General features: G+C 34.2%; 1 protein-coding gene across 1 annotated transcript; it reads left to right on the top strand.

Moving 5' to 3' along the window:
* The first annotated feature begins 5,245 nt into the window (after positions 1-5,245).
* Positions 5,246-12,630, top strand: LOC103838745 (histone-lysine N-methyltransferase ATXR7). The gene is given in 21 exon segments (XM_018654916.2): positions 5,246-5,448; positions 5,710-5,863; positions 5,939-6,494; positions 6,591-6,707; positions 6,972-7,271; positions 7,395-7,748; positions 7,843-8,202; positions 8,205-8,850; positions 8,932-9,069; positions 9,168-9,326; positions 9,438-9,611; positions 9,688-9,756; positions 9,875-9,997; positions 10,122-10,537; positions 10,636-10,758; positions 10,928-11,008; positions 11,101-11,154; positions 11,239-11,390; positions 11,486-11,559; positions 11,653-12,272; positions 12,391-12,630. Coding segments are annotated over 18 exon segments (3,978 nt in total). The 5' UTR covers positions 5,246-5,448; positions 5,710-5,729; the 3' UTR covers positions 11,508-11,559; positions 11,653-12,272; positions 12,391-12,630.
* The last annotated feature ends 1,230 nt before the right edge of the window (positions 12,631-13,860 follow it).

The raw sequence follows: 13,860 nt of genomic DNA, 5'->3' as shown, positions 1-13,860 counted from the left end.
TAATTTTATGATTTTTGATATTTTTATAAGTATATTAAAGATAAATATTATTAATTTATTATTTGACTGTTACCGCATTTGGTAGTTAACCAATCATAAGTCTCCCGCAAACGCACCAACTTTTAACCACAGTACCAGTCATACAAATTTCTTAAAACCGCTAGAAACCGCAACTCCCGCATCCGCAAACTCTCGCAACCGCAACCGCAACCGCTGCGTTTAAACCAATCAAGCCCTTAATAGCTATACTTAGCCATTGATCTTGATTAACCTTATAAGAGTCACATATAATTCAAACAAGTTGGGGCTAACTCTTGGGTTTAAAATTATTCCTAACAATATCAATGGCTAGAATGATTGTCTACATTACCATTCGTAAAATAAAACTAAACAGTTTTCTGCAAAAAAATATTTCGTAAAACCAATCTCGAAAAAGTTTTACCAAACAGCTTTCATAGACTAAAACTAAACAGTTTTTACAAAACACACTTTGGTAACAATAATCTTGATAATGTTTTCCGAAACAGCTTTCTTAAATAAAATTGAATAGTTTTTTTATGAAACAACATTCGTAAACCAAAAAAAGGCTCAACATTTTAAGAAATAATATTTGAAGAACCAAACAAAATTACACTAAAAATTAATGTAATGGAAGACGAAAGAAGACAAGAGGAGTAACAAGGGGACTCTCTCACACACACTTTTCTTTCTCTTTTTCTCTCTCTCTCTATCCTTTCCAAGCTTCTCACCCACTTGGTGAAGCCGCTCGTCCGGGGCCGGCTCAACACTGTTAGGGGCCCTAGGACAAATTTTTTTTTTTTACTCTCTAAAATTTATATAGAGATAATATTTAAAATATTTTTAAAATTTAATCAATAATATTTTGTATATTTTGTAATGAAAATAAAACTATATACATATCAAATAATTTTGGGCCCTTTTCAATTTTATTTATTGTATTTATAATTTTTTTTATATATTAAAAAATAGATTTATAAAAAATTGGGCCCCTTATTTATCATTACACGGGGGGACACGGGCTCGGACCCGGGGCGGTCGCACCGCTTGTCCCCCCTTATAAGCCGGCCCTAGTCGCCAGCTGCAGCTTCTCACCCATCAGCTGCAACTTCTCACCCCATCAGCTCCAGCTGCTCTCCCATTGTCAATTAAGCTGCTCACCCACTTCCTCCTCGACCAACCTGATCTCCCAATGTTTGATCGCCAAAAGCTGCTCCCCGCTGGCTCCATTTCGTTGTAACTTCATTTGTTCATGAGTAGTTGTCGAACATTTTGCGGGTTCATATTAGAAAATTCTGATTTTGTTCCAAATGGGCAAACATTGAGTTTAAGACAAAAATGGTTAATTGTAAACACCACATGATTTTTGAAGAAAACCATCAGCACAAAAAAACCACAACTCAGTTAGAAAAGATGGAATTGGCGAGAGAAGTCACATAACATCCCATAAATGCCTAAAACGTAAAAGAGGTCCAAACAAAAAAACAGTTTCTTTACTTGAGAAGAAAGAAGAGATATAAACAAGAAAATGTATACTTTCAAACACAAAAAGATAAACTAAGAGATAAGAAATAATCCAAGAAAATAGGAAGAGAATAAAATCAAATCTATAGTAAATCGGAAAGTTGACCGACCTAGGAGCACTATATATATAAAGAAGAGGTCAAGTCCAGAGCAAGGGACAGACCCATTCATCATGATTTCTTAAAGGGCAATTGTCAATAATAGCACCTTTTAAAGTTTATGTCTCAAAAATAGCACTAGAAGGAGAAAGTCACAAAAATGACATTCATTAAAGGGTAAAATATCCCTAGGACAATTGTCAATAATAGCACCTTTTGAAGTTTATGTCTCAAAAATAGCATTAGAAGGAGAAAGTCACAAAAATGACATTCATTAAAGGGTAAAATATCCCTAATACCATTGGTTTAAAATTAAATAAACAAACAAAAATAAATAAAAATAAAAAAAATAAAAAAAAAATAAAAAAAATAAAAAAAAATAAAAAAAAAAATAAAAAAAAAAAGAAATTTTTTTTTATAGTTTCAGATTATATGTTTTCAGATTCGAAATTTTTATAATTTTTTTTAAAAAAAAAATTTTGAATTTTTTTTTTATTTTTTTTCAAATTTTCTTTTTATAGTTTAAAAATAATTTTTGAAACTATTTTAAAAATTTTTATTTTTTATTTTAGTATTTATTTTTTATAAAATTTTAAACTCTAATTCCAAAACCCTACCCCCTTAACTCTAAACCCTAAGGTTTGGATTAATTAACCCATGGGGTATAAGTGTATATTTACCTCTTTAATGAAACCTATTTTTGTGACTTTGAGCCTTGAGTGCTACTTTGGGAACAAAAACTTGATTTGGTGCTATCCTAGTCTTTTTCTCTTTCTTAAACTCCACACTTTTGTCATCTTCTGCATCCGAATTTAGTTTTAGAGAACTTAGTTTTAGGTGATTTTAGTCTAGAAAATCTTTTGAAATGATTTTGAAATGTTTCAGATCAACCATTGAATTGATACATGACATTTTAATGTTTTTAGTCGTATGTTTAAGGAAAACTTACATTTTTGTAATTTAATGTCATTTAGAAAAATCAAAATATAACATATATAAGGTTTTCTCATTTTCGTAATTTAAAGTCGTTTTAAAAAATTTTAAATATAAAATATAAGGTTTTCTAATTTTTGTAATTTAAAGTCATTTAAAAAAAATATAACATATAAGAAAAAAAATCTGTTTTTATTATATGGTTAATGTGATTGTTTAATTTTTTTAATAATATAAAATTAAACAAAATTAAAAAGGATGCAAAAATTGTTATCTAATCTTTATTATTTATAGTCATTAATTGTCATATATTTGTTAATTATATTAGGTAATTCCGTAGCTTTTATTTAATGAAATAATACGTGTTTCTTATATTTTAGGTTAATTAATGGTCCCTAGTAATTGGATTTGGACCAACATTTTTTCAATTGATTTTTAATCTGACACGTAAGTCAAATTGACATCCTAATTAAGTAACACCTAAGTAGAATTTCTTTTTAATTAGTATAAATTTAAGATTACAATTTTTTTAATGATTCTCAATTAATATATAACTAGAGCTTGACCCGCGCACCCGCGCAGGTGTTAGTTTTTTTTATAAATAAATATTTATTTGTATAAGTGATAATATATATTTTAAAAGTTACCCGTTTAATTTATTTTTAATATGACATTTCTAAACACAATAATTCTATAGTTTATATTGAGTAGTTTTATTTTATCATGTAAACCCTTAGTTATATCATCTATTTATTTAGAATATGACCTGTAAAGTCACACAAATGTATTTTTATTTTTTATGGATCAAAATTTTATGATTATATATAATAAAATTGTTGTATAAACTATTTTTATGGATCACAATTTTATGATTATGTATAATAAAATTTTTGTATACTATTTACTACGTATATGTGGAATTAGTAAAATAATTACCGTATAATGTATGTAATTATGAAATGTATATATGGAATTAATTATTTTCAAACACACATATGTATAATAAAAAAAAAAAAGACAATTAATATTAAAATTTAGGTTTATTAATTATTGTTACCATGATTTTTTAGTTAGAATTTGATTTTGGAAATACATTAATTGAAGAGAAAAGACAAAAATCCTAAAAGATAGGTTAATTAATAACTTCAGTGGCATACTATTGTAAATATAGTGGAAAACTAAGGGATAATTTAATTTTGTACTCCTCTTTTAATAGATTAGATAGATACGATCGAGGTTGTTCCTAGATCTTCTGTGCAATGAGTTTTTAATGATATCATACTATGAGATGAGTTTTGTGACAAATGCTTTTATCAATATTCAATATTGGGTTAGAACATTGTCGAACTGGGAAAGTAGGAAGACAAACCTATTTTTTCTTAAATTAAAACGACATTATATGACATATATTCGTCCAAGTGAAATCTGATTCACTAAGAAACAACGTTTGACTAATGTTTGGTTAGCCAATGTAGGTTTTTACGTGACATTGGTAAGTTCAGATATGAAATTTATATACATTATTACGATCTGAACATTAAAAAACACTTGCAACTTCTTTCTAGGAGTGAGTGGACGTTTATTGCGTCTGGAGGGTTGCGATGAGTAAGGCCTCATTTTGGTGGTGTTTTGGTTGAACTTCTTTCTAGGAGTGAGTGGACGTTTATGATTGCGTCACATCCGTAACTGAAGGTTGCGTGGATCAAGTAGTGGTCCCTCCTGTCGGGTTATGAAGTTCTAGGTTCTTGGACGGTATCGTTTGGCGTGCATAGGCAGCATCGATAAGTCGTGGTGTGGGTGCAAGAGGTGGAGGTTATCGGCTGGCGGGCTTTGGGCAGCAGCGGTAAATCCTGATTATTGACATGTGCCTAGCTTTGAAGTCTGCTGAATTGAGTTGTTTCATGTTCGTGTGTAGTAGTTAATCGTGTTTACAAGCTATTGGTACGGTTTAAGTTCCGTAAGTCCCCCCTAATGTGGGTTTTAGTATGTTGTTTTAGTTTTTATGATGTGTATCCATAAGCTGCCCCAATGTGGGTTTCAGTGGCCGCCTCCTGTAGGCTCTTGGTTCTGGGGTTATTTCATTATGTCGCCAGCTTTTATATGAATATTGGTATTTCCTTTATGAATGAATTTCAATTTGAGAAAAAAAAAAAACTTGCAACTTTTTGAGACACTGAGATTGGCGGTTGCGTCAAGAAACTACAACTACTCCCATGGCAAATCCACAACTACTCCTATGGCAAATCCATGGCTAAAAAAATGGATAGATCTGACGCTGGAAATAATAGCGTTGGTGGTCTCTGCATTTTCTGTCTTCGGAATTTGTTGGCGTCTGATATTTTTTTTCAAAACACATTCAATTTCCTTCCGTATCAATTTTCTCAAAACATATTTATTTTGACGCAATCGCCGATCTCAGCATCTTGTAAAAGAACAGGGCTACAATGCAAATTGCCCACTTTTACTGATTTGTTTTCAGGTGACTGCTGAGTTTTTTTTTTTTGACAACCAGGTGACTACTGAGTAAAATTGTTTTTTTTTTGTTTGTCAAAACTAAATATGCAAAGTAATAAGCCGTGGGTAATAAGTACTAATATTTGATTTAAGTTTTCAAAAAAAAAAAGAGTACTAATATTTGATGAGGTGGCATCGAGATGAGAACTCCACATTAACCTGCCCTAATTGTTATTCCATTTTTTTTTCTTTTTTCTACCGAAACTCTCCCTCTTCGTCTGCTTCTTCTTCTTCTTTTTTTTTTTGTTTCTATCTCGATAAATCTTCTTCTCCAAGGACTCATTATCAATTTCACTCCAATTTTTGTGAACAGTCTCGTCGCTACCTTGATCGTCTTTGACTAGACGTTCTTTCTCTTGAGGTACACCTTCACGTCCCTGTTTCTCTCTCTCCCCGCCGTTCGATTGAATGTCGCAGCTTGCGAGGATCATGCAAATTGATCTCGCTTGCGTCGCCTTATCCAATTAGGTCTACTTTCGACTCGATTTTGTGCTCTGTTACGATCGATTCGTTTTTCGCTTCAGATTTTCCTCATTCAATTTGAATTTCTCTATGTACTAATTGCCTACGATTTCAATTCTATGTACATTACTCTTCAACTATTGAATGAAACTTTATGCAGAGAAGATTTCTCCAAGGGCCATGGTTGCACTTGATTCCTATTTCCCAAGGAAGAGACTCTCTGCTTTTGAACCAAATTTCTCTGGTTCGACGTGTATCGGAGTCTACAGTTCCGATGATTCCATAGCACCACAAGATTACTCTTGTGACGACAGGTGCCACTTTTTAGTTATAATTTTTTTAATTCGATGCTCAATCTTAAAAATTAACTCTAAATTTGTGCTTCTCAGCTGCGATGATCTGGCAACTGTATCTTCCGCTCGTTGCGATTTCGACGAACTGTGTGGTATGGATTCAGCCTTGGAGATGAGCTGCAGGTCTAATGGAGAAGGCCGCGAGGTTCATGACGCTGGTGGTGGTGGTGGCGGCGGCACAGACAAGAGTGAGGTTCCAGGGTATAATACAATGTATGCGAGCGGTTGGATGTACGTTAATCAGCAAGGCGAGATGTCTGGCGCTTATACGCAACAGCAGCTATTTGATGGCCTATCCTCTGGCTTTCTACCTGAGGATCTTCTTGTATACCCAACTATCAACGGTTATATGCACAATTCTGTACCGTTAAAGTACTTCAAGCAGTTTCCTGAACATGTCGCCACTGGCTTTGCGTATCTACATAATGGAATGATAAATGTCCATCAACGTGAGACTCAAGCAGAGCATACAGCTTCTGCTGCTGCTCATTTGGTTTTCCATCCTCCACAGCCCAGTTCTAATGGTTCGCTCTTGGATCAGCGAATGTTAAACCAGGAGGAAGTGAATTTGTTAGCTTCGTTCATCTCATTGGTAACTTCCTTTCACGGTGATAACTCGTTTCGAAAATTCATCGGACATGATGCTCGAGTACACATAAAGAAACTTCTTAAATTGTTTTTTTTCCAGGGAAGCGAACATGCTTGCTGGTTTCTTGTGGATGCTGAGGGTAGAAATCATGGTCCATATACTTTATTGGAGCTTTGGAATTGGCAGCAGCATGGACATGTTTCAGATGCAGCCCTGGTAAGTTGTAAAGAATAGAGACATTAAAAGATTTTCTGAAAGATTGTGATTAGTTGAAGAATATACAATTATAGTGATACCGCTTTGAAGCCTTGTGGCTGCCTAGCTTTGCTTATTTATGCATCTGTGTGATTTTTGTCTTGTTTCATCTCTCTGAAGTTCCTTACCCCTTTACTGTTTTGCATTTACTGCTCCTTCTTAGAATACTTGGGGATATGTTTTCTCTTCTTTTTCTCACGTTTGCTTAAAATTTTTGTTTTGCAGATACGGGATGTTGAAAATAAGTTAAGACCAATCACATTAGCGTCGTTAATTGGTGTATGGAGGGATAAATGTGGTAGTGAAAATTGTGATGAGTCAGTGTCTGGGGCGAGCTTCATATCTGAAGTATCTGAAGAGCTCTCTTCTCAGCTTCAGAGTGGAATAATTAAAATAGCTAGAAGAGCTCTCCTCGATGAAATCATCAGTAGCACAATTTCAGACTTTCTTAACGCGAAGAAAAGAGACGAGCATCTCAAGTCTGTTCCAGCCAGTTCTGCTGCCAATGTTGTTAAATGCATATCGGTAATTCAGTTTGTTTTTGCGCATTATTCACATGCACACCTTTTATGCACATACATGCAAATAAAAAACTTGTGGGGCTATCATTGAATCGTAATTTAATTTAGTAACGCTTTGTGTGAGCAGTCTCAAGTTATCAATCCGGAGAAAACTGCTGTCTCAACCACTGAAGCAACAGGCTGTGAGAACATAAAGAATGAGGAGGATCCTAGTCGAATAGTTTCAGAGTCGCTCAAATACACTAAATGTGTTGGAAGCGCCGAGAACTTTCAGACATCTTGCTCAGCTGTATGTGGAATCCTTCACAACAGTTGCATGCAAATTATGTGGAATGCTGTCTTTTATGATACTGTGGCAACATATACATCATCTTGGCGAAAGAACAAACTTTGGTTTCGTTCTCCTGATACCCCAACCGTTTCGAGCTACTGCAAGGGTTCCCATACCAACCACTCAGAAAAACCAGAAGCAGCTGAAAGTGTCAGTTTTTTTTTCTTTTTTCTACTAAAGAGTCATTTTCTCTTATTAGTTTTGTTCATTAATGTGATGAATGTCATTTTTTAATGTTTTGCAGTTTACTTGTAGGGTGGATTCCTCTTCCTGCAAAACTGCTAACTCTAATGCATATGACTTAGCTACCAAAGCAGCAAGTTTTCATGAACCGTCATCTAGGAAAGTAACCTTACCAGTCACTGATGGAACAGAAAGCGTTGTAGCAAGCATATCGGAATACGTACAAAGTGAGCTCTTTTCGTCTCTGGAAACTCATCTGACTGATTATATTGGCATTCTCATTGAAGATGGTGCGAACATTGCTGCTAGTACTGTCCAAGATGGCAAAATGCATGAGGTAAGGAGAAACATTTTTGAAAATTTCCAAGAAAATTTCCTCCTTTCTAGTTCAGTTCTTTATTGTGGCATGCTAGCGTGTGGATACTGAATTTATATTGTTGCAAACTACTGCAGGAAAACTCGTCGTGTTTGGAAAAGTCTGGTGAAAAGGGAGAATCGTCTCAGCAAATCACATCTGAGGATATTGTTGCTAATATTTTTATTACAACATTGCAGACATCATCAGACAGTCCGGTCAGTGATGAAGTTGATACTCTGGATATTCATGAGCCACCACCACCTGGATGTGAAAGCGGCATTACAAGGCCATCTCTGCGCTGTAACTTTCGGCCTGTAAGGTCCAAAGAATCCGTTCCTGAGATTGAAGAATATGTTGCAACGGCTTTATGTAGACAGAAGTTGCATAATGTTGTTATGAAAGATTGGAAATCACTGTTCATGAAGTGTTCTCTTAAGGAATTCCTTGCTTCACAGAAAGGAAGCCATCAAGTTTCTCGCAAAGAAACAATCGCCCCGAGGAAGCTCAAAGCGAATGCTCAGATCAAAAAGCCAGTAAAGTCTAGTATATCAAGTCATACAGCAGAGAAGCCAAAGAAACAATGTGTCAGATCTTCTGAAAAAATTCTGGTTAAACGATCTAAGAAACCTTCTAAAGATACACCCGGTAAAAATTTGTCAATTAGTAAACCAAGTCAGCCGAAGATAAGGAATGCTGTCCAGCAGGATCAAAGTATGTATTCTCAGCCTTTATCATCCAAATTAGAGAAACTGCTTTTAACTTGCATACTGTTCTATTATTATTATTATGCAGCTATCATTAAGAATGTGACGAAGGTTCGGAAAGGAAAGGTTAGTAAAGATGCTCATCTCAAGGTGATTTCTGAGAAAAACCAAGATGTTGGAATGGCAGATGAATTTGATGACGAACTTCTTATAACAAGACTGAGAAGTAAGTTTTCTTTGTAGTATATATGTGTGATTCTATTTTTGATATCAGGGTTTGTGTTTTTTCTTTTCCGTTTCATGTTATTTCGTTAAATCTATTAGGGATATCAAAGAGTAAAACAAAAGAGTTAAGAGAAGGTACAGACGCTGCAAAATCCTGTGAGGAGATTTCATTGTCTGCTGAAGAATCCGTGGAAACTGTTGGCTTCAGAGATCATGAGGAAAATCTTTCAAATAAGTCTTCCCAGAAAGTGCAAAAAGGTAGAAGACTCTTTTATCTGTTTCCTGTACATTTAACCTCCTGTCGTCTGGGCTCTTGAGCTTCTTTACAATGTACCCCGAGCCTACTAATCCCATCCTTCTGAAAAGCAGCTAATGTGTCAAAGCTAAAGAGAAAGAATACATCAGAAGTCGAAGGAGCACAATCTTGCAGTGGAGCAAACGGAGGATATACTGAGATTTCTGGAAAAGACACTGATACAGAAAGCCTTGGATTTGAAACCAGGGATAAGGTTTCCCCTGAACGCCTCAGCAAGAGACGGAAAAGTAAGATCTCTTTAAGTTTTTTTCTCAGGTTTTGGGAATGCATCCTGCGATTAATTTACTAGTTTACTATCTCCAGAAGATGCAGCTAAAGGAAAAAATATTGTGGAGAAGTCTGCGTGCAGCGTATCACAGAAGTCTCTTAAGCGTAAGTTTCTAGAATCGTACTTTGTTGTTGTTAGATACTCTAGTTCCTTTAGGAGAGATCTGGCTTCTTGAATGCATGGTCCCCAGATTTTAACAATTCAGTACTTTGTTTCATGAAGCATCGGAATCATCAACTCTAAAGAGAAAGCATTCATTAGATGAAAATATCCCCAAGGATTCTGAGAGTGCTGTTGGAAATGAAGGAAAGCTTCCCGGCAATACATCAAATAAAATGCAGAAAGGCAATTATTTCTTAAAAAGTTTTCACTTTTTAGGTTTTATGGTTTAATATTTCTCTCAAATATATATATATATATATATATATATCATTTACCCTAAACTAAATTTATTGGTTGGTTTGTATAGTAGGTTCAAAGAAATTGAAGCTTAAAAGGAAGCTATTACCAAAACATACAACAGAGCTTTCTCCCATTGAGGATTTGGCAGTGGATAATGACAGCAGACCTACGTCGATTGCACTAAAACCATTGGTAAAATTGGGAACGAAAGCGAGCAATAAAAAGGTGTTAGTTCCAATGCCAAAGTCCGATGGATGTGCACGCACATCTATTAATGGCTGGCATTGGCGTGCATGGTCATTAAAGGCTAGTCCCAAAGAGAGAGCTAGTGTTAGGGGAAGTTCTTGCGTGCACACGCAACATTTTGGTTCCAAAATTAGTTCTTCTCAAAACGTTCTTTCTGCAAGAACTAATAGGGCAAAGATGCGTAATCTTCTAGCTGCTGCCGATGGTGCTGACCTCTTAAAAGTTTCTCAGTTGAAGGTGAATAAAATAAAAACAAAACAGTTTTCTTTTTGAGTGACACATCCGTGTGGTGTTGATATATATTTTTCTTTTGTTTTGTGTCATGACGTTGACAGGCTAGGAAAAAGCGTTTGCGGTTTCAACAAAGCAAAATTCATGATTGGGGTCTTGTCGCACTTGAACCAATTGACGCAGAGGACTTTGTGATCGAATATGTTGGAGAGTTGATACGTTCTTCTGTAAGTATGACTTACTTGATCATGTATTCCATTGAATTGATTTATTGTTGTAGGTAGTAGTTCTGTACAGTATCTTAGCTTCTTTGATGAACCTTGATGTTCTACTTAAGGAAAGACTATTTCTATTTCAATTTGATCATGATTGTGGTTCAATATGTCAATCTCACAGATATCTGAGATACGTGAACACCAATATGAAAAGATGGGAATTGGAAGCAGTTATCTTTTCAGGCTTGATGATGGCTATGTGGTTAGTCACCTGTGCAATACATTAATTCTTATCTAAATCTTAGATTGATAAGTGTGGCTTTTGAATTACTTGTTGTTTACTGTGAATCTTAGATTGATGCCACAAAGCGAGGTGGCATAGCAAGGTTTATAAACCATTCATGTGAGGTAACAATTGTATAGTATGAACGAGTAATTTGTTTTGTGGATTCCTTGGGGAGCCTCTTATAGAAGACATTTGGTTTATTGCAGCCTAATTGTTACACCAAGATTATAAGTGTGGACGGTAAGAAGAAGATATTTATCTATGCGAAACGGCATATTGACGCTGGTGAAGAAATAAGTTACAACTACAAATTCCCGCTTGAGGACAACAAAATCCCTTGCAACTGTAAAGCGCAAAAGTAAGTTGTTGATGGGTTGATGATTTGTATATTTTCTTGATTATATTTATTGTTGATGTGTTGTGCCTGAGTTCAAGTGTTGATTTCGTGAGCAGGTGCCGTGGATCACTGAACTAGGAGGGATGTGGTTGGTAGAAGAAAACTGAATCAGATGTATACTATGTACGGGGTGAGCACAATTTAAACATATTTTTGTAGATTTGTATTAGTGAAGAATTAAATCAGAAACGGTTTACTGATGAGCTAAATTTGACTTGTTTAGAATGTTTTTTGGGGTTCACGTGAAGAAGATGGACGAATCTACCTTTTGCGGTAAACATGTCCACCAGGCAGCAGCAGATGAGTATCCTCTCTTTGAACACAAACTGTAACCATTTTATCCCACATACTAACACTTATAAATAAGTTATTTTCTTTTTGATATTTTTCTAGTTTTCTTTTGTTGTTGTTGCCATCAACAACGAAAAATATTCAATGCCAAGTTAATAATAAAATTATAATTAACTTAATTCCTTATGAATTTAAAGAAACGAGATTGATATTTATTGTGTTTCGTGTAACAAAACAAAAGGTTATTATTGCTAAGCATTTTTAGCTGTCCATTGTAAAAAAACAAATGCCAACTTATAGAAATCAGATCTTTGTTGGTTTGGTTTCATTTGAGCAGAAAGAAAGGAGAAGAGAGATTATCATTGTTACGGCTCAATGAAAGCTAAGAGCTTGTTTCTAAGCGTTTAAAGCATTTTATTGATATTTTTGGGTTGTGTTAATATAGCATGTATAGTTTTTAATGTTTTTTTTTTGGTTTGCAGGAATTGTAAGGAAAAAAAAAGATTAACAATGTGATAATTCCATTTCCACAACCCCATTGTGCTTGATATGGTATGTATTATGTTATATATTGTATATGTATCCTTCACTTTTTTTTTTAATTTCTAACTATTGCAACTTATTGGGACACTGACGTTTGGTGATTTTAATTTAACTAAACCGAGAAAAGCAAAATTGCTTCATCAGACGCGAAACGGGACAGGCCCTACTTTTACTCTATCTAGTTAAAAGGCATATATTGGAGTAGTGTTGCCTTTCTTTCCCCTGACTGTTTGGGTTTGCCAAAGACAATTTGTTCATCGACTTCGTTTCTTGTCGTTAGGGTACCAAATTTTCTCTATCTGTAGTTTGCAAACTATTTATTGTATGAATTAAAATATTTGAATCATTAAAACACATACAATTGAAATGGTGCCAGTTAGTGTGTGAGAATTACATTTGCCTTTTATAATGATTTGGTTACATATTTATTATACATAAAAGATTATTAATTACGTAGAAACTACACAAGTAGGTTTGACGTATTTAAAGTTGTTTTGAAGGAGTGATGCGTGTGTTGATTGTTGGTGCTGCATGCATGTATTGAATAGTCTTTGGTAATTCATCTTACTTTTGTGCTTAACAATAGTTTTGTACTTAATGTAGGAACAAGAAGTCTCTTGTTTGTCAAGTTTGCCTTAACTAATGATATCTCATGTCTCTTGTAGACAATTTTGCTGAACTAACGATATCTCCTATTGGAACATGTGTTTTCATCTTAATTTGGTGATTACATTTCTTGTTTTGCAGTTACCAAATACCGTCCAAATAATTTTGAGTATCTTCACATGTTTCAATACTCTATAATATGTAAGAAGACTCACCAATCACTATTAGTGTTTCTTTTTTGTAAGAGAAATAATTATTTACCATTTTCAAATATATTATTGATCATAAAAGATTTCAATAAACAGTTTTTGTTCACATTGACATAGAGTCAACAGAACCCCCAACTCAAAATAAAAAGTCAGATAATTTTGAATTTTGACAGTGTTTGAAGTCAGCCATCCTATTTTCTTCACATTAATACATAGTCTCTAATTTGGTTAATATAGTTTTGATTGAGTCTTTTTATGTTGCTGGAAGAAATACAGTTTTTTTTTTGCATAAAATATATGTATCACTCACTATCACTTTCCGGTTACCAGAAACAACCGTCAGCGGAGCAGAATCACCACAATGGTATGAGATTTTTGATATATAGCGAATGTGGAATTATGATTCGATGGTGAATGTGTTGAAATTCTTGCCAATAATATCCAATTTAAAAGTTTGGCCCGATCATCAAGAAGTAGAGTTTGGGTCTGATCCAATCAAATACAAAGAAATAATAGAAGTTCGGTATGTAAAGCAAATTCATATTGATTATCGCGTATGATGTGGTTATTGATTCATAAAATAAATATCGGCGATGACAATAATTTTAGTGAAATTTATTGAATAGATATAATAAGTATGAGATTTAATCATTGCGATGATAAGAATTTCATTAGATATGTTAGTTGTTAGTTATGAGTTTTCATAGATAACATGTGTCACAAGCTCTAAATATCTTCTATTGGTGTTTACAAACATTTATGGTGTGGTGCAGTTTAGATGT

This window comes from Brassica rapa, chromosome A09, assembly GCF_000309985.2.
Source record: "Brassica rapa cultivar Chiifu-401-42 chromosome A09, CAAS_Brap_v3.01, whole genome shotgun sequence".
Taxonomy (NCBI): Eukaryota; Viridiplantae; Streptophyta; class Magnoliopsida; order Brassicales; family Brassicaceae; genus Brassica; species Brassica rapa.
Note: the sequence above shows the minus strand (reverse complement) of the source record. Positions and strands in the feature narration are given on the sequence as shown.